A 21,442-nucleotide genomic window follows, 5' to 3' on the forward strand; every position below is an offset into this window, starting at 1 on the left:
AGTGTATCTTGTCGTATTTACCCCCCTGCTTTTCCCTGTTCAAAAGCAATGCTTGTAACTAGCACTGAAAGGAGGCTACTGAAATATGGGGATCAACAGGGATTCTTGTTCAGATCATTTCCATGTTACCTTCCTTTTTTGCTCTGTTCCATCTTTTCTGTGTTCTCTCCCCCTTCTGCCTCCCCAGCCCCTCTAAAGCTTGTCTTGTTCTGGCCATACTGTGCTCTGTATGAACAAATATTTTCTGGATTAAACAAATACACAGCACTGCTTGCTTGCATGAGAGATGTTGCAAAGTACCTGGAGAATTCAGTAGGGCACGTACAGATGATGGTATAAAAAGCGTGCTCAATTTACATGACCGTACTGGTATAACGATGGGGGAGAGGGACCGACCGCACCTCTGTGGCCCGTCTCCCGGCGGTATGCGGGCGGGAGCCTGCTCCTTCCCCTGCCGAGTCTCCGAGCTCCAGCGTTACCTCCCCGGGAGCAGGATGCGGCCACACCGCTCGCTTACTCGATTTGCGCTTGCAAGACGGCAACCTCCAGGAATCGCTTCTACCTCCTGTTATCCGAATGCTGACATTATCTATACGTATCACTGTAGCGCTCCGTGCCTCAGCCCCACAGCGCCTTCATAATCTTGGTAACATCCTGCTCCCAAGTCATTTTCTTGGCAGTAGTTTTAATTACGTTTCGGGTCCCTGAATGAATTTGTTTTCTCTGGATCCTTGGCATATTGAGACGCTTGTCACGTTTGGGTGCCTGCAATCACTGATGCGTTTGTTTTAGGGAATGAATTAGTCTTCTGAGCCCGAGCTTGTCCAATTTATGAATTAGATTTCATTGAAAGCTAGAACAAAACAAAACAACAAACGGTTTTGCTGTACCACTTTTCTCGCCCACCCCCTCGCCCCCAGGGCGGTGGTAAAAAAAATTCTCCCATTTCCCTTTCGCTCACTAAACGCGGATCATGTCCCGGGCCCGGGAGGGTATAATCAGGAAGGGGCAGCCTCCCGCTCTCACCTCAGGGCCGTGCCTCCGCGCCGCGCCTGGTCGTGGAGTTCGTGAGCGGCATTGGGCGCAGCCCCGCGCCCTTACCTCCGGGGGCGTCCCGCCGAGCCGTGTCATGCCGAGCCGGGCTGGACAGGACCGGGCGGGGGCTGCGGGAGGCCGCACAATGCAGGACGCCTGTTGTCCTCCGGACGGGGGCTGCGGCCCCACGGAAGAGCCTGCGCCCGGCCACAGCTTCGGCTCGCCCCCTCCGCTCCCTACGTTCGGAGCATCGGTCCCCTTCCCCTTTCCCCCGGGAGATATACATACATTGTGTATCTATCTATATAACGGAGATACATGTGTATCCTGGGTGTATCCAATTTATGTAATCTCAATTAATTTCCCCGTTCTCGCACAGCCCTCCCTCTTCCTGGCGGAGCCGCAAACTCCCCTCCACGCCGGGTGGCCGCTGCCCGCGCCCTGCCGCCGCGCCGTGCCCCGGCGGCACCGAGCGCCGAGGCTCCGCAGTCACGTGGCGCGGGGGGCGGGCGGCGGCGGCGGGGGGGCCGCTCCGCAGTTCGCGGTCTGCCGGCGCCCCGGCACACACCGAGCGCTGGAGGCTCCGCCGCGCTGCCTGTCAACCCGGGATCTACCTCCGTGCGGTTTTAGCTCCGGCTTTTTTTTTTCCCTCCACCTCTCCCTCTTGCCCGTTTTTCTCAATTTTGGAAAATTCTTGAGATTCTGGGGGATTTTGGGATTTTTTCTAAGGGGGGGTGTCTGAGCATCTCCCCTCGCGCTCGCTGCCTTGCTTCAGCGGCACTTGCGCCTTTTTTCTTCTTTTCCCTTGTCTGTCTCTCCACCAAATCCGGGCTGATGTGCTGTGTGAGAGGCTGGAAATGGAAGTGTTGATGCTCTGGCTTTTCCCCTGGATATTTCAGTGCGTTTCGGTGCGGGCGGACTCCATCATCCACATTGGTAAGAGAGGGAGTGGGGAGGTTGGAAAGGGACGTGGCAGATAAATAAATAAATGAAGAAAGCGTCTCGTTTAACCGCGGTGATGGCACAGGCAGCGGATGAAGAGAGAAAGGCAGCTGAAGCCCCCCCTCCCCTGTTCTAAAGTTAGGGGCGAAATGCCGGCTGTGCGCCGGGCTGGGCCAGGCTGCGGGGCCGGGAGCGGGCGCGGGGCAGGTGACCCGCCAGGGCCGCCGTTGCGGTCTTCCATGGGGCTGGGAAGCCTGTGCTTGGACTTGTTTGCGTGGAAAGGCTTTCTTCCCCAGCGACTCTCTTCCCCCCCCCCCCCCCCCCCCCCCCCCCCCAATCCTCTCCACAGAAAACAAACAACCGCCCCCAACACCCGGGCAGGAGAGAGGCATAATCCGAACGTGATCGTAGGGAAAAGTTTAGGGGCGATAATCCCCTGGTTTTCATCCCCTGTCGTAGCAGGTGTCAGCGAGCTGGAATGCGGGAGAGGAACTTGGCTGGGAAAGGGTTAGAGAGGCGAGATTTGCAGCGGCTCTGTGTGTGTGGCTATGCGCGCAAGTGTTGTGGTTTGAATAAGATCTCATTAAAACCCCTGGGCAGCAAGAAGGCTGGGTCAGCAGCGGGAGGAAGGGAGGGATGAATGGGAGGCAAAGGAAAGGCTGATGTGAACTTTTATGGCTTCTGGGAGCAAGGCATGTTGATGTCCACGGGAAGCCTGGCAAGCAAAAGCGAGGCTCTGCAGTCACCTTTTGGCTAGTGTTGAAAGGTACCAGCAGGAAGGAAAATGAGGATGTTTAGGGGCGGAGAGGGGGGAGAGAATCACTTGTGGAGGAGGAGACGGGAGTACGGCCGGGAAATGAAAAGCCTTAATTCCACCAGCCTTTTGGGGAGGATGTGAGATTTAAAAAAAAAAAAAAAAAAAAAAAAAAAAGGAAGTGGCCGGGACGACAGAGATCCTGGCGAGAGGAGGCTCCACGGAAACGGGAGGGAAATCCCGTGTGGACCCGGGGCGGGTAAGGGGAGAGATGGTCTGGCCTTGTTAACAAGTTTCCCGGCACGACGGGTCCGAGGCCGGTGGAAGAAGCTCGGGAGCCCGGGGCGCAGCTAAGGCAGACAGCAATGCGGAGCCATTAAACAGACGGAGTCAGCCCTGACCGCAGCTGGGACTCAGGTCCAGGGGCGCTCCCCAGGACAGGGCAGACCTCGGCGGCAATGGAGCACCGCGGGGGCTGCGGAAAGTGCCCTAGTCGCGGGGAGATCTGGGGTGAGGCAGCCTCGGCTGCTGATCCTCTCAGCCCCGTTTGTCGCGCGGGTGGACGGTGTCACCTCGGCTTCCCCTCGCACGAGCTTCATCCCGAGTGGTGTTTGCAAGCTAACTCTTCGCAGAAATAGCCGTCCGACGGCAGGAGAGAAGGGCTTGCTGCTTGCAGAGCTGTGATTTCACACGGGCAGTGCGCGGAGGCTCCAGCCACAGGCATGCACAGGGTGAATCAGCAGGACTTTTCCAGGCTGGGCGACAATGGCTTTTCGCTTGTTTTGTTGCCAGCACTGAAGATCTCCCACCGTTACGTAGAGCAGGGCAGTAAGCCTGGCGTGGGCACACACACACTCGGTAGAGACAGGATCTTATGTAACACACATCGCCAGATGTTTTCACGTTAACTGCATAAACAGGACAGTGAAATTAAAGCTCCCAGGTTACTGGACACAAATCCGAGCTTCGTGTTCGCGTGTGCGCCTCAATAACACCACTGCCCGACAGGCAGCGTTCTAGGGAGCGGCGAAGCAGTGAGCAAAAAGTTGGTCCAATTCCCAAGCTTGCTCCCTTTTCTGTCACTGACGGAGCGGGCCCCTCACCGCCGCGTGGCTCTGGCAGGGCTCCACAAGAGCCTGAGGAGCAGAAGTGGCCGGAGAAGGGTTGTGCTTCCTCGTGCCCGGGACGAGGCCAACCACACGTGGGTCCTGCCCCACAGGTGCCCGGGGAGCTACTCCACCTAGCACCGTGCAAGCCGGGTCGAGCTCTGCACGGCCTGGGGAGGAGCCGAGTTTCTGGGCTGGTGAGCGGGCGGGCCTAGCCGGTGAGAAGCGGGGCCGAGCCGTCTTCACCTCCTGCCGCCTTCATTCTCTCAGGTGCCATTTTCGAAGGCAATGCTGCCAAGGACGACGAAGTGTTCAAGCAGGCGGTGTCGGATCTGAACCTCAATGACGACATCCTCCAGAGCGAGAAAATCACTTACTCCATTAAACTCATAGAGGCCAACAACCCCTTCCACGCGGTGCAGGAAGGTGAGCACCCCGGGGTGGCAGCCACGGCGCGGGCGGGCTGGGCGCCGGGCCGGGGTTGAGAACGCCGCCCCCGGCCCGGCCCGTTGGCGAGGAGGCGGTTTCCGCGCCGGTGACCGCTCAGACCTGTCCTGGAGCTCGGTTGGAAACTTTTCTTCGGTCGGGGGTTGGCGCTGTCTTACAAGGAAAGGGGAGGGACGGCGCGGTGCGGCGGCTGCTGCGCCGTGCCCATCCCCGCCGTGCCCAGCCATGCCAGGGGCGGCAGCCGCGGGAGAGGAGACCCAGCAGGGTCAGGGGACTACGGGCCGCTCTTGGATCCGCGAAGCCCCCTCTCTCCACCTCTGCGAGGCTGAGCCCCGGGTGCCACCGCTGTCCCCATCCTCCCACGCATGGACATGGGGGGGCACAGCAGCGCAAACGAGGGTGTCCAGCCTAGAGGGGAGGGTTCGTGCGGCGCCGAGGGTCCGGGAGGGAGGACTCCACGCTAGCGGGAAGAGCTGCGGAGAGCAGCGGGTCATTTCTCTCTCCATGCATCTGCCCCCGCACCCCCATGGGGAAGCAGAGCTGGGGCGGCCGGCGGTGACAGTGAGCTCCTTCCCGAGAGGCCGGGGGCAGGGTGAGATAGCCCAGTCGCCAGCTGAAAACATTCCCAGAGTTATACAAGGTCTGACAAGTAACTACATAGGTAAATAATTTCAATTAGATTTTTGCAAAGGGAAACATTTAATCAGCTTGCATTTACAAATAGGGCTTAAAAAAGATATTATTTGTGATTTAATGAAGCCAAGGTTAATTAGGGCCTAAGTTATTTCAGAAGCTGTATTTCTCAGTAGTAATTATTCTGGAAACAGAGAGCTATTTATATACCCAGACTAGAATATTTTAAAAAATGATTCATCACCAGCCTTACCCTTAGTTTTACAGAGCAGAGTGAATCTTCGCCTGTATGAGAATTTGCATTAATCCATATGCATTTATGTCTGAGTTGTGCAAATGCAAATTATGGCTACAAAAGTACACCAAATGTTCGTTTTCATGAACTCTGATCAATCTCTTCTCTATTTTCTTCCTCAGAGTATGTGCTAGTTAATATCATTCACCTTTAGGAGAAACAGCAATATATACTTTTTCAGTGGCCTCATGCTATTAACAATAGGACTTCTGCTGCTCTGAAAGCTTAGCAAGGCAGTATGAAAAAAACTTTATAAAAATAGGAAGAAGGGGACTTTAAAACAAAACTTCACCCATATAGTCAGATACTAGTGTAAAAAAAAATTTCTAAATAATGGTGGGTTGATTTTCTGGCAAAGATTAACTCTGAACAATTGGATCTTCTTATATTTGCAAAAGCTCAGTGTCCTATATTGGATCTTATTCATATTCATGGAAGTGACAGTAGTTGGCTGGCTGAACAATTGCTTCCAACAATGTCTCTTCTCAGAAGTAAAACTTTATGAAAATATTCTGAATGCCCTGGGATTTGAGCTGACAGTTTTGTGGACAGAATTATTTTCCTTAGTTTGCTGAAAGCAGAAAAGCATGACCAACTAGAGATTTCTTCTTGATCTACTAGGTTGTTTGGTTTTTTTTTTTTTTTAATTGATTTATTTGCTAACCTTGAAGATTAGTTTTGCATTTGTTGAAGACTACTAGGAAAATGAAATGTCTCTGTTGAAAATCTTTGCTGAAACTACAGCAAAGACTGGTCAGACATTTAACTTTTTTATACAGTATCTTTGTGCTAGCTGAATATATATGAATTAAGATATTTCTTCCTGCCCCTTTCAAGATACTTTTTTCAGGGCTCATGCAGTTAGAATTGCTCTTTGATGAACTGATCCCGTGCTGGAGAATTAAGGAAGTGGCTGATGAATGTTCATAACTCCAAATAGAACCTTTTCTCTGACATTGCTTCATTAAAATACATAAATGCGTCTGCTTTTGGGAGGACTACAAAATCATCCTATATGAGAGTAGAACCTTGGTAGAGTAGGAGAGAGAAATGTATCAGGCTCTGCTCAGTTTCGTGGTTTGCTTTGTTGATTCATGTCAGGTCTGGGGTTTTTTTTCTTATGTTTTTTTAAGGTCTAATTTCCTACTTTTGAAATTATTACACAATGCTCTAACAGAATGATCTGTGGGATGTACAAGGTGCTGGGCTGCTCTTACTGAGCACCTTCTCTCTGCCCAGTGTTACTTAGTGTCATTCTGTCTATTGAAAAGCTCAATCTATCACACTGTATGGATGTCCTGCTCATTTTTGATAGAATATTGCCTATAGTAGTCAAAATAACCTGAAGCGAATCTGCTGCCCAGATTCCTTGCAGAATCTTGCTGCTGCTACATAAAATGCCCTGACATCCACATTATTCTTCTGTAGTGTCTTTCTAAGCAGTGCCATGGAAATCAATGTTGCAAACATTCGTTTCACAGCCATGGAACTTTTTGTGATAAAAACCTACCTGGAGGACAAATAGACCATTTTGATACTACTGCCAGAATAGTTCAAGCAATCAAATCAATCAGAAATACTATTTTTGTTTGAAGTGTCTTTTCTACAGTCTTGTGAGATGACATTGTAAATTCTTCCTTAAGTCCTTCTAAAAGAGGGCTACAAGCAAGGATCTTCATTTCAATGATACTGTTTTGGTAAAACTGTCAAAGTCATCCCTCTGTGTAACAAAGTCTATTAGACTTTGGAGCAAGATGTTAATTACCAATGGAGATAGTTTGTAACATGCTTTGACCTAGCATTATTGTGCAACTGAAGAACTTCTGCATGGGCAAGAAGCAGAGAAGATAGTAACTGTAGGGTTTTGTCAGAAGGAGCAGTGCCTTGGCAGTACTAAAGGCCAAACAGAAGATACCTTGACAGTTTTCAGTACTTGGAGGTTCTGAGATGATAAGATTTTGAAGAGAAAGCTTTAGGCACTTTACTTTAGAGAAAAGGGCACTATTGTGGTAGTTTCTAGTGACTGAAATGGATAAATAAAATTCAGAGAGCATGATGAAGACCCTTGTGGACACTCATGTTAATAGTTGTGTTCAGTGCCAGAGAGCAGTAATTAACGCAAGGTGTAAAATGTGTTCTGTCTTTGTTTTTCTTTCTCATATCTGTTGCAGAAACAAGATCCTGTTGTGCTGATAAGTAAAGAAATTGTTTTGGCCCCATGAAGCTCATATTCTATAACAGAGTGTGGCAAGTGGGTGGAAGGAACTCCAGTGGCAAGGGATAGAACAGCAAAAAATAAACAGACTGGTGTATGCATAAAGCAGGACATTGTCATTTTTCATCACATTTTGTCTAATATTACTTTTATGTGGCAATTACTTGCATGAAAAAATGTTTTTTTTCAGTAACTGTCATGGAAGAATAGGAGAAAAAAATGTATATATATGTGTGTATATATGTATGTGTGTATATATATACACACACACATATATAGGGAATCACTGTACTTTTCATATCATTTTAAGAAAATGATCTCAAATCACAAACATGCTAATACTTAACTTTGTAGTGCTCTTTGGAGAAGTGATCTGGTGGAGACGCTGAAACTGTGGAACTTTAAAACCCTGTTTCTCAACAGATGATGCTTTCACATCTATGGAGCTTTCACTGAGCTGAAGCCTGCTGTTCTCTCTGCATAGCAATTTCAAATGTATTGTTTCTAATTTGAGCACCCTTGTATGTGTGCTTGTTGATGTTAAAATGCTGTCGGCTTCAGAAACCAGAACAAATTTGGAAAATCAGAATGTGATTTGAGAGCAAGAATGGTGTTCCATAAATGGGTTTATTGTCAGCCCCATGTGTGCTGCTGGGGTTTCAGAGCAACTCAGAGCTTCTGGGTTTTCTTTGGTGTCTATGTTGTGTACCATGGAATGAATCCGATCTCTTATAGTAGTCTGTAGGAGTTGGTAATGATGTGTACTTGGCATGGAATAGAAGAGACAGAATAGACTATTTCAGTTGGAAGTGACCTACATTGGTCATCTAGTCCAGTTGCCTGACCAGTTCAGAGCTGACTCAAAGTTAAAGTATGTCGTTAAGGGCATTGTCCATATGCCTCTTAAATGCTGACAGGCTTTGGGCGTTGACCACCTCTCTAGGAAACCTGTTCCAATGTTTGACCACCCTCATGGTGAATAAGTACTTCCTAATGTCCAGTCTAAACCTCCCTTTGTGCAGCTTTCATAGAATGGTTTGTGTTGGGACGGATATTAAATGTCATCTAGTTCCAATCCCCTACCAATGGCAAGGACACTTTCCACTAGATAACGTGTCCTTGAAGGGAGGGGGCATCCACAACCTCTTTGGGCAGCTACCTTCACGGTGAAGACCTTCTTTCTCACATCTAAATCAACCCTCTTTCAGTTTAAGGCAATCATCCCTTGTCCTATCACTACATGTCCCTCCAAAGCTTTGTGCCAGCTTTGAACCATTACCACACTTCTTACCACTGGATACCAGGGAGAAGAGATCAGCACATAGGTCTTGGACTATCTTGGCTCAGCACATATGTTTCCAGTTACTGCTGCTGTTGCTTTCTAACAGTTTAATTTGTTGAAATAGGTGTAAGCTTATCGATGTATAGGTAACTAAGATTAAATACAGAGCTGGAGAAAGGTGCCTTGCAGCTCCATTGCTGCTGCTCTTTCAGTCATTTGGTTAAAATCCTAGGCAGAGCTATGCTTGTCACACATGCGTTGCCCAGTGGTAGAGAACTGTGGAGAAGCAGAGTGACTGCACGCTCAAGTGTGTGCACATGCCTTGGGATATTTGCACATAGAGCCCCATGTTTGCAAAAAGAGCTATCTCAAGGTAGCACAAGTGTCACCAACTAGAAACGCACAGGTGGGCCAGAAGCTGTGTCCTGGTTTTGGCAAAATACAGGCTGCAGGCTTCAGTTAAAGGACTATTTTCTTTGTTTGGAGGGGATTTAAATGTAGGTGGCTATTAAATACAGAAGGGGAAGACCTAAAAATAACCATGGAAAGATATCTCTGGGTCATGGTGATAACCATCCCCTTGCCATTGGGTAAGCCTAGATAATACAGCACCATATGAAGCTACATTGGACAGGTGTCTTTGGTAGATGAAGAGTGAGAAGTTCTGTTGAGCTGTAGTTTCATGTTTCACATGTCCCAGAAGTGAAAGCTGTTGTGTTTAGAGTTAGGATGTTTTAATGTCAGAGCGGAGGAGTAGAGAGAAAGCAAAACCAAGCATAACAAATGGAAACAAAAATAAGGTGAAAGTTCATAAAGCATTGCACATGTAAATTATTAGGTTTCAAAAAAAACAACAAAAAACCCCCCAAACTCTCAACAAAACAACCCACAATCCCCTCCCCACCAAACCCAAATCACCAAAACCCCCAAAGCTTTACTGATTTGACTGCTAGAAATCATAGGCTCTACTTAGAGTTTTAACATTAAAAGAAAAATAAAAATTCTTATCTGCTAGAATTGGAAAGGATTGGTTTGTATCAATATACTGTGGATTAACTTTTCTCAAACTTTTCTTCTGAGACTTTTGTTGTCACATTTGGAAGCATTTTTTCCTACGTTTAATCTGACCTTTCAACACTTTTTAAAAAACAGCCAGAAAGAGTGTGGGTAGGGATTCCCTCCCATGGTCAGAAAGACCTTGCTGTGCAGGTGCACGTTTTTACTCCTCTCCCTCTCCCTCTCCCTCTCCCTCTCCCTCTCCCTCTCACTCTCCCTCTCCCTCTCCCTCTCCCTCTCCCTCTCCCTCTCCCTCCCCCTCTCCCTCTCCCTCTCCCTCTCTCTCCCCCTCTCCCTCTCCCTCTCCCTCTCCCTCCCCCTCTCCCTCCCCCTCTCCCTCCCCCTCTCCCTCCCCCTCTCCCTCCCCCTCTCCCTCTCCCTCTCCCTCTCCCTCCTCCTCCCCCTCTCCCTTTCCCTCCCCTCTCCCTCTCTCCTTCTCCCTCTCCTTCTCCCTCCCCCTCTCCCCCTCTCCTTCTCCCTCTCCCTCTCTTTTTCTCTGTCTCCTTCTCTTCCTCTTTCTCTCTCTCTTTCTGTGTCTCTTTCTCTGTCTCTGTCTCTTTCTCTTTCTTATCTTTCTGTCTTTCATTTTTAACTCACTCTACCTTCTTAACAGGTTAAGTTCATTTCTTCTCTTCCAGCATGCTGACTTGTTAATACCTTTATTTCCATGTTGGGTGTGAATCTCATACACAAGAGCAGCTGCAGGTTAGGCTACTATTCTTTTTCAGTACCTAATGGTCTTTCCCACCGATTCTGCTGCTGATCCTGCTCATTCACTGAGGAGCTGCAGTTGGGTTTCTTATTCTAGGACTTCATTACAGAAAATCTGCTACCCCATTAACTAGCATGCTAGAAGTTACCCCCAAAGAAATATCAGAAATAAGCAGCATTTGTAAAGAGTGTGGTTAAAGATTTTCTTTCTATTTCCCTTTCTTTAATTTTTTCTTTCTTGAAGAAAACATTTTTCTGGGTGCATTGTTTCTCCGTGACAGCTTTTTTCCAAATTGTTACTGTGGAGGAGGAGCTGTAAATGTGAAATGAGTGCACAAAACCACCTCAGCCTCATCTAGTTAAAATAATGGCTAAAGAAAATTATCTTATATTGTGGAATACAATCTGTATACATGCATATATATGTACACACATCTGAATACCCCATACAAATAATTTAATTGCTAGGCTTAGTGTAATGTGTTCAGCAGGAAATATGTCATGAGCTTTTCTGTGTTCAGAGTCTCTCAGCTACAGCTGATTAAAGGATTGACTATCTAAGTATTACATTTTAAATTACATCTTTATACTTGCAGAATGAGAGGAATTTAATATTTTGATGTGATTTATAATGCCATGGTTGAGCCATACAATGAAAGGAGTTAAAACTACACAATCTTTGAACAGAGGGGCTATCATCATGTTTGTTAAAGCTGTTCATGGCATATTTACTGGAAGGAAAACAAAACAAAGCCTCAAAGCCTAGTTATACAACTATGATAGTGCCTGATCATAGTGCTACAGCACAGTAAGACTGTGACTGAAATAGTTACTTTGGATTTAATTTTTTTGTCATTTTAGAGGAACTATATTCAAACTCTTCTTAACCTTTTACATAAAGATCAATTTTTTTTTATAGTTTTATTAATAATAAATTCCCTCTTAGGGGAATTCCTGCTCTGTCTTTACTTATCTTTGTCATCTTATGCTTAGAGGTATTTTTTTCTATTTATCCTCAGGAAAAAAAATAATTGCTTAGAATCTATTATTGGAATGATGCTTCTCTGTGAGTCTTATAATTCTATGAAATTAAACTTGTTTTTTTTTTTTTTTGTCTTAAGCAGATGTCTGTTTATATGAAAGTGCCCTGCTGGGATGAAAATGGCCCACACAGCTATTGCTTTTCCGGCAAAAAATGTTTCTGTAACTGACAGATATTTCAGTTGATGATTTTGAAAAATGGCATATGTGGTCAATTTTGTATTTGACAAAGTTATGCAGACTGCCTTACACAAAAATGTCTTAGCTCTGAAGTTGAAATCTAGGTGCTATTCTGAGAGTCCTTTCTATTACACTGTTCACTGAGGAAAGGGATCAGCTAATGTCCATCTTCATGTAGTTCTTCAGTTATTAGGATTCTTGTCCATGAAAAAATGAAGTGAGATTGTTAAACAGCATGCAACATTTTGAGAACCTCATTTTTTTAATATAATATGTAGATCTCTAATAATCTCAAAGGCAGATAATAATGACATGCTAATATGCCAAGATCTCATTAATTTGCATAACTTTAAGGCAATAAATATCTGAAATGAGGAGTGTGTTAAAAGAGTTTCTTTTATGTCTTTCTTAATATCTTGCATTTAGTTATAATTTGGATACCCAATTGCTGTGCTTGATACTGTGTTCAGGTTTGTAGATTTGGAGTGCTTTCTATAGCCTGAAAGGTTTGTCTTGAGAAAGAGGCTATACTAGCCCCAGTTTTGTGAAGTTCTGTTCTTTTGATCCTGTTCTGGCATCTTAATGACTGTCCATTTTTTTTTCCTTTTGCCTATTATATTATATATTCAGATATGCAATTAATATTGGAAGGCCCTAACAGACAGTGCTTAAAGGTAAAAAGAACCAAGAAGCATTAATTTCAAGTGGTGTTTGGCTTCATTAAAACACACAGCAGGGTTTCTACTGCTTGACCTTACTGAGAGCCATTCTCTTAGCAACCTTTCATTGAGGGAGTAAAAGGACAGTAAGAAAACATTTTTTCCCCCTCTATATTCAGTAGAATAATATCTAAGAAATTCCTTTATCTCTTAAAAATAAAACAAGCTCAAACAAACAAAAATTCCATTGGGTCCAAGCTCTCATTATGTATCCTGTTTCTCAGTTCAGTCATTTAATCTTTTGCATTTTAATTTACTTATCTGAATCTTTGAGATTTCAGCTAGTAGCATTGGTGATGGAATACTATCAATATCCTCACAATCTGATTTGTTCTTATTTAGAAAGTAAATAAAAGGATTTTCCATAGAAGTAAATGTTGAGAACTGTCTTTGTCAGCAGGTAAACGATTCTACTTTATACCATTACTTGGTATTTAGGAAATACCAGTTATTTGGCGCTTGGTAATACTTGCAGTGGAGAAAATGTGTGATGATGTAGAGCAACATTTCCATAGCACTTTGTTTTCTTAACCTCTCTGCTTCTGGATAAAGGTAAAACTTTGGATAGTGGAATGAGAAGTTGGTTTACAGCAGACAAGAGCCTCTCATTGTCCTTTCTGTGTGTTTGCAAACCCTCAACTTAGTTTTACACGTATTAAAAAAATCATTTAGAACTTGTGGTGGGTTGAAAATTCCCTCTCCGACATTAACTTTGCTATACCAGCTCAGTTGGGAAGCAAATGAAAGCTGTATTTACAAGCAAAACTACAATCTAGAATGGAATGCAGTGAATATGTACAAATATACAGTATTTACAATGTTTACAGGTATTTACAATCAACAAACAGTACCAGGACCCCCCTGGCCAAGGACCAGGGAAGCTGTAATGGCTTCTTTGTCCCTGCCTTCCCCTTGCCCCCCTGTACAAAGGGAAGAGAGAAAGAAGCAGAGATATATTAAACTTAGCCAAAACAAAAGCGATGCAGCCAAGGTCAGCAAAGCCAGTTAATATCTCCCCAGGAAAGAAGCGAGAAGAGAGAGAAGTTGTTTTGGGATCCAAATCTTATGGTAGATATCTGTCCAATGGAATTGTTTAGAATAATCATTATTTTCCTTTTTACACCCAATAGTGATTTATTTACATTTTTACTACTTTCTGCTCAAGATCTGTGAAAAATTTTAAAGACATAGTGTAAAACCACTGCATAACTCCAAGGGAAAATCTGGTATAAACTGAGCATTGTCTTCTGTGGAATACTAGCTGCATTTTTACCTAAAGGACTAATGCTTTTACCATTTTCTATCCTATTTGAGGATGTTTTAAATTAAAAAAAAAAAAAATTGCATGAGAACAGTTACCTGAGAGGCTCAGAGGGGTCAAAACACAGAAGGCTAGGTTGTTGAAGTGCACAAAGAATTAAAGGTAGCAACTCAATTACCTGCTTGAAGTTTATTTTTGCTGAAACTTTATTTTTCTTTTCTTTCAGCTTACTTTTATCCTGAAGTATATCAGTTACTATGGAAGTAAAAGTGGGTTTGATATAGGTAGAACTTAGTGACCAAACAGAAACAAAAAAAGCTTGTGCTTCCTCTGGTCTGAGTGAGATGTTTGTACAGTATGGGTCTGGATTTTTAAAGAGGTTGGAGAAGGGCAGGGGTGCCACAGTAAGTAATCAGTCTGCAAATAATTGGCCCATGGCAGACATTTCCTTTCCTGAGAGAAGAAAAAGGCATTTCCAAATTGTGCTCACAGGACAAGATGGAGAAAGATACAGTCTAGCAGAAGTTGAGGTTCACTGAACCTCTGCTTATAGAAAGTCACTTGTTCAGGGCAGCTTGAAATAGGAGTGCCTGTATCTGGATTAAAGCATTGTATGATCCACATGAAAAGTAATTTCATGTTTCAGCACTACCAAGCTTTTTTTTTTTTTCTCTTTAAAAAACTCCAGCAATTTGTAAGGGAGCTGATGAACTGCGTGTGGTAACTCTTAGGGAAGGTCTTGCAGCAAGGTTTCTGGAGAAGCAGTGTCCTCAGCCATGAGTTAGTGTACCCATTAAATGTATTACAGTGCTTCAGCAGGCAGTGGAATTTTGCCTTGCCTCTGGATGGGTACTCATAAAGCCAGCTGCACAGGCAAGCAGCAGTGCTGTTGTCAAGTGTGATTAGGGACAACCTTCTTAAAGCAGGTGGCTGGAGTAATCTTTCCCTCTCTTCTCTGCCCCTGGCAGTTGCACTGGTGTGGCAAGGCTGGTTAACAAATGGGTTTTTAAAGGCTTAATGCCTTGTCATGTGTTGGAAGTGGTTTATGTTATTGTGATCTTGGTGTGTCCTCTTTGCTCTTACACTGTTGCTTAAAAATAAAACATGTCAGCTAAAACTCAGTCTCATCTGAGCAATACAGTGACTAGGGATGCCTGATTGTTCTGATCCTAGTTCTCAAAAGATGTTTTGCTGTGTTTCATTAGGTTTGGTTATTTTGTTTTGTTTTGTTTGTTTTTCCTTTCCCCGGTAACCTAATCCTTATCTGAGGAAAGGATTTCCTTCTGTTACCCATTTGTTCTTACTGCCTTATTGCCAAGTCAGGGACTGTACAGTTGTTGCTGATATATTTATGCCTGGGGTTCTTCACCAAAACTTCAGTTCTTCAAAGGCATCCAGCTGGTGAAACACCTTCCTTTTTGCCTGTGGTTTTCCTTTTCACTTCCAGCCATGCCTCATTTTATATAGACAGCAAATGCATCACTCTGCTTCATAGTGAAGTTCGTAAATATAAATTATTTCTTTGAATTCTGATTTTTTTCCTTTTTTTTTTTTGCCTGCCTTCTTTTGTTTGGTAGCATGGTGTCCCCCCTGTACTTTACTCTTTCCTGCCACTGCTCAATGCAATAGATTTTATGAACATGCTTTTTGTGATTTGCTGGATTATTCTTATTTCCACTGCATTTTAATCATCATGATGACAACATCTGTTGGCAGCAGTACACAGATGTTATTTCGGAGCATATTCTAAAGTTTGCTAATGGTTACTATATCTACATGAGAAAACAAAGGTTTCATCTTTTCTATTTACATTAAAAGAAGTGGAACTGCATTAAGGAAATTAAATGTGTCTCTGGGAGACTCGCCACCTTTCAGTGATTGCCAGGAGAAACCTTTAAGTTTCACATAGCCTCCTCTGTGTTACCTGCTGCAGTGATTTTTGAGCTTGTATTATGGAATTAAGTCTCTCTTCCTGCTTTCACTGATATGGCAGCTAATCTTCTTCTTCTTCTTTTTTTTTCTTTTTAAATTTTATTTTAGATTTTAACCTTTAAATCTGTGTATCTCTGACATTATAAGGAAATGGAGAACACACATGGACAAGAAGCCAGAGGTGCTCCTTGAGAGCATTACAGTAGCCCTAAGGAATAGCAAAATACCAGGAATGTCATAAAGAAACAGTGGTTAGTTATATTTGCTACAGGGCATTTTGGCAATACTGGAAGTTACATGCATTCAGAGTGAAATGATAATTTGGTCAAAATGCTTTATAAAATGTCCATTTTCATAATTTTAATGCCTTTTTATTTTCTTTCTTATGGTAATTATCTTCAAAGACAAGTTTTCCTTTAGGCAGCTCAGCATGCAGAAAAGCACCTGATGAGTATGAAAGAGGTAACATTTGTTGATCAATGATGGGAGTTCATGTCTCGCGTTCACAGTGGCAATGAGGCTCTAAACTGGATGTTGGCAATCCTGCTAACTGGTCTTTTATTGTTGGTGTCCTGTAGAGAGATGTAAACTTGTCTCTTGCCCTGAAGAAATTATGGGTGGTTGTGTGAAGTCAGTGGGAGTGGCATATCTCCTAAAAGATGCTTTAAGAAGAAGGCTTGGAGCAGGGTGTTACTGTGTTATGGATAAGATGCCAATCTCTGTCTGTCTCAGGTCTGCAGGACTCTTACAGAAACTACTGTTTGACAGAATTAACATTTCCAGTGCCCCAATTAAGGACTTGCACTGACAGAGGCTCAAAAACTTAAAATAGTTAATAGGTTTAATTTATTAAAGTGCCAGACACAACAGATTCAGGATTGCTGGTGATAAATGCACTAACTGCAAGTGATTGAGCTCTAGTTAATAAATCCTGTGTAACATCCAACAAAGTTGAAGGCACACATCTTTGCAATAGCTCTAACATATAATAAAAAAGGTCATGCTAGCAAAAGTTAAGTTGTGTTATGAATGTACACTTCTTAACAAGAGGGCTTCTCTGGCTCTGTTTTGGGTGGAGGAAGAGGAGTGCAGCATGTTGACTGTCCTTGTCTCTGTGTTCCCCTCATAGCTTTTTTGTATCCTAACCCCAGCTGTCTCTGCCTTCTAGGTGACATTTACCATGATATAAGTCATGAGTTGAGTAACATATTCATACGTGTTTAGCATGTACTTCATTTGACAGAGGAGTGTCAACTTTATTGTTAAAATTAAAGTTAATTAGGCAAAGGTCTTTGCTTGGGCACTATAGCCTTCAAATTCTGTGTGATTTCATTGTTTAGCCTTGGTTCATTAATTTCAGCCAAAGGAGGGCTATCTTATCTTCACATGGCTTCCTCCTTCAGCTGTTTGGCAGGCCAACTTTATGGATCTTCATTCCCAGAAATAACATAAACATCTCTTGGTTGTAAGCATCTTGACCTTTCTGTCTGCCCTAGTGCACTAAATGAACTTGTATTTCTATCCCATGGTAATCTGGGCAGGTATCCCATAGGTGTGTGTGTGATGTTTTGGCTCTGAAATCTATTTTCTCTGAAAAAAGTAAACAAATAAGATATTAGGTGGGGTAAGTAATAGGGAAATACATTGTTCTGGATCACTTGTGTTTGTAAAAAGAGAAAATGTACTTTAAAATAATGTACTTTTGGGCTTGCAGGGGAGAAAAGCTTGCTGCTTGTAATTGTGACAGACTTATATGAAGTTTTGTTTATTCTATTTTTTTTTTTCAGAAACAACTGCTAGTTGCCCAAGGGTGTAGTTTACCTCTGTACAAAACCTGTGCATGAAGTGTAAGTTAACTGTAAAATTCGTACACTGTAAAATGCAGTGCGTGAGACCAGAGAATGACTATTGTACAAGGCCCTAGAGAAAATTCTGTATCATACATACACATGACACTTCACCTGGTTAAATTCAAGTTAAACTCAGTCACAAGATGATCAAGGGCAGGAAAAAGTGTGAGCCTGTATCACTCAGTTCACTTCCTAGGACAATTCAGTGAACTGGTATAGGAAGATTGTTCCCTCTGAGGTTGGAGAAATAGAAGTTTCTTTGAATGTAGACAGCTGGAAAGGCTTTGTTGGCTCCAGTGCCCCTGGAACGTGCCTTAAGGCAAAATGAAGGCTTATGTGAATTTGCCGTTTAAATATGCTCCAAACTTTGTTGATGAGGTGTATTTGGCTCAGGAAATGCAAATAAATATATGAATTTAGAGACTTCTGTGTTTCAAAAATATATCTCCATCTCTTCAGGGTTACTCTGAATGTATGATTTGTTAATAGTTTATCAGATTAGTTTGGAATCAGTCATAGGTCGTGGGACTTTTGAAAAATGTACTTTGAGAATTTTAAGTAGGATGTTCAAGATTTAGCATGTTATTGAAATGTTAATAAATAGCCTGAGAATTGATAGAAAAATTTATGATACCATTGATAAAATGCAAACCAGCAGAGGAAGCTGGTTTAAAGCTCAAATAAAGATGCATGAAGGAAAAGGAAGTTGCTCATGAAATACATGTGAACTTTTCAATTATTTTTTAAAAAATATTTCTGGTGATGTTATTATGATGCTTAAAAGAACATGCCCAAACATCAAATTATTTTAACTTTTGGGCAGAAGGTTTTCTAACAGATATGACAAAATCATTATCTTCATTAAATCACAGAGATGGGTAAATGCAGATATACTTTGGTCTTGGTCTCATCAATCTAATTTAAAAAAAGTCCTTTGAGTTTCTTAATGAGAGGTTGTTAGTATGCAGTGTGTCTGTGTCCTTTCCAAAAGATTACCAGTTACATTTTCTTCTTGGGTATCCATATTTGCAAATAATGGCTCACATGGGAAAAGTGTGGCCATCAATGTAGCAGAGTGTTCACAGTGCTTTAAAAAATTGTGCCTGCAATGCATTCATCTGGAATAATATTGAGATTTAAGATGAAGATGGGAAATATTTGCTGACAGGTCTGGCCTCAAGGCATTCTTTTTCTTTTCTAAATGCTGATAAAATTGCTTGAAATGTTCTAAAGTATATTGAAGGTTGTCTCAAGATTGGCTTAAAAAGGATTATTCCATTTTCTCTGTAATTATAGTATCTTTTTTTGTTATATTCTATAGGAAACTAATTTTATCTCTTTTTCTATAGAAAAATATTAATATAAGAAGTATACTTGTTGAGAGTGTTAGTTATCTTGAAATAGAGAAAGGTCAACTGATTTTCTGGATCCTGGTCCTGGATTAGGTTTTAAATTGTGGAAGTTTGACTCTAACTCTGGTTGCTGGTGAATGAGACTTACCAGGAGAAGAGAAAATAGGAGTCCCAGTGCAGTTTCTCATGTGCCCTTGGGATTGGAGTTCCTCTTCCCAGTGCTCCTGTAGTGTTACCACACACTTCATGCCTCCTGACCTGTCTGTAGGGCTCAAGAAGGAATCTTCCTCTTAAAATGTAGCTTAATGTGCACTGTAGTTTTTTGCTTGATCCCATATTTCCTTCCATCCCTTCTCTTCACTGTCATTCTTTGATCATTCAGAGTAGCTGACTGACAGAAAGAAGCAACAACTTCTTTGGCATGTAAGGCTGGTACACAGGATGGTTAATTTTGTTATTGCTACACTGCATTTGCCTAACCTACAAATGGGTTAAACTAGGTGTAGATTTGTGAAGGACTTTTTTTTTTTCCCTTGTGATGTAAATGGAAACCTACTGCTTATTTCATTTTTACTCTCTGTACGGTGTGCATTGTGATCTATTTCTCAAGATTTTCTGAACTTTGGGATGGTTGTAGGTCAGTTATTTTCAATCTATTTAAATTTCTGTATCTCTGGAAAAAGTTTCTGAGAGGGGTGATAATTTGAATCTACTGCCAACAGGTTGATTATTTTTTATTTTATTAATTTTAAAAAAAATATTTTTATTACTATCTAGATTGATCTGTGAACCACAGGTTGAAACCTGTGGTAGAAGATTTAGGAAATTATCTTTGAGGGTCACAGGACTGATGTGCTCTTGAACCCCTGCTTTTATTTTCCTGTGAGTGCAGACACTTGGAGTCAGTGACCCAGCTGACCCCTCCTGCCTTTTTTTTTTTTTTATTTTTCCACCCAGATGTGGAGCATAAGTATAGAATCATAGAATCATTTAGGTTGAAAAAGATTCTTTAAGATCATGTAATCCAACCATAAAATGATGGTATGTTCACTGTCATTAACCTTATGATTGTTTATTTTCCTTAAAATGGTCTGTTAAATCTTTATTTGAAGTACTGAGGTTTTGTCTTATCATTAGTCAACTACAAAAACTAGAAAAAATGACTGAATGACAAGCCATCATCTAATTGCTGACAACCAGATGAACAAACCCCTTGAATTTTCTAGTCTCAGTTGTTTTCTTTTAAGGTTGAGAATCCTAGATCTTTGGAGGTATAAGCCTCAGACATATAAAATGAGCATGGGAATTCAGGGCATCTTGACGGCTATAAACTCAAATACTGTCCTGTTTGCCAAGCATGGCTGTGCCACTGTCATAATGCAGGCTAGAAATCTTTAATAGCTGTACTTCAGGGCTTGTAAACTAGTGAGTGATTATTTCATCTTCTGTTTATACCATTCATCAAAGCAGCCTGGGCTGACAAGGTCTGGAAAATTCTCAAGGGTTTTGCTGCTGCTAATGCAGTGTGCTACAATGGGCCCTCTCTTGTACAACAATGTCACTGAATACTTCTAATATCATGGCCTATATTGGCACTGACTCACTGAATCATAGGAGTTGTGTATTCCTACCCATCTGCCTCATTTGAACTGATTGTGCAAGTTCCTCGGAAGTTCTTCCTTCTGTATATTGAATGTGAATTTTTGAAGTCCGTTATGCTTATTGCCAGTAATAGCACACAGTTGCTATTGGATGATTTTATAAAATCTCAGACCATTTACTTAAAAAATATAAAGGATTCTTTAAAGGATTCTTTTTATGAGAATTTTGAAGACTTTAACTTCTTTTTCCCAGAAATATCAGTAAATCTCTCCAAGAAATCACTGTTTGTGGTAATGTTTTATTGATTTAATTTATTAACTATATTAAATTCTTCTGCAGCTTCCTTCGATTCATAGAGGGTAGGAACCACAACCTGCTCACTTTCTACTCATACAGATCTGAGAACATAACCTTATAACCATCAATAACTTGTGAATTGACTGGCTTGATCTGCAGACACATCACAGCTGAGGTTCTAGACCACATGTAACCCCTTGGCAACTCTGATTTTAAGCAGTGCAAATCAGAGTTATATTTTACAAGCAGGCTGAGAATTTCTGCATATAAAAGCTTTCCAGGCCCCAGGCATTTAGAGTTGACCTGTCACCGATACAGTTAAGTACTGTGCAAATCAACCAGATCCAGTCCTAGGAGTACCCATAGGTAATGGTGCAAGCTTTATGTACTCTACCATGTGTAATAAGCTTGTCACCTACATAAGAATCTGCTATAGGATGCATTTATATTCTTGCCTTTCAAGTTATCTTAGCTCTTCAACCTCAGCAGGTGAGCAATTAAATCGGTATATTGCTTATTCTTATGGAAGTTCTTTGAAATCCTCTGCAGGTATTTCTCAAATATGATACTTGGTACTTCCACAGGCAGATCTTGCACATGGAAGGAACTTCTTATGTGCCTGGGCTTAAAGGCAGAATGGGTCAAGGCACATGCAATGCAGGCAGTTCTAGGGTAAGTGTAGCATCTTTAGGTCCAGTGATGAATTTGGCTGCTCTGTGAGGCTTGCCAGCA

General features: G+C 42.6%; 1 protein-coding gene across 1 annotated transcript in view; it reads left to right on the plus strand.

The window, feature by feature from the left end:
• The first annotated feature begins 1,892 nt into the window (after positions 1–1,892).
• Positions 1,893–21,442, plus strand: part of GRID1 (glutamate ionotropic receptor delta type subunit 1) — a 532,011-nt gene continuing 512,461 nt past the window's right edge. The window contains exons 1-2 of the mRNA XM_054382279.1: positions 1,893–1,971; positions 4,108–4,263. Of these exons, the coding sequence (XP_054238254.1) occupies positions 1,893–1,971; positions 4,108–4,263 (235 nt within the window). The remainder of the gene's footprint in view (positions 1,972–4,107; positions 4,264–21,442) is intronic.

Source organism: Indicator indicator, chromosome 7, assembly GCF_027791375.1.
Source record: "Indicator indicator isolate 239-I01 chromosome 7, UM_Iind_1.1, whole genome shotgun sequence".
NCBI classification, from domain to species: Eukaryota; Metazoa; Chordata; class Aves; order Piciformes; family Indicatoridae; genus Indicator; species Indicator indicator.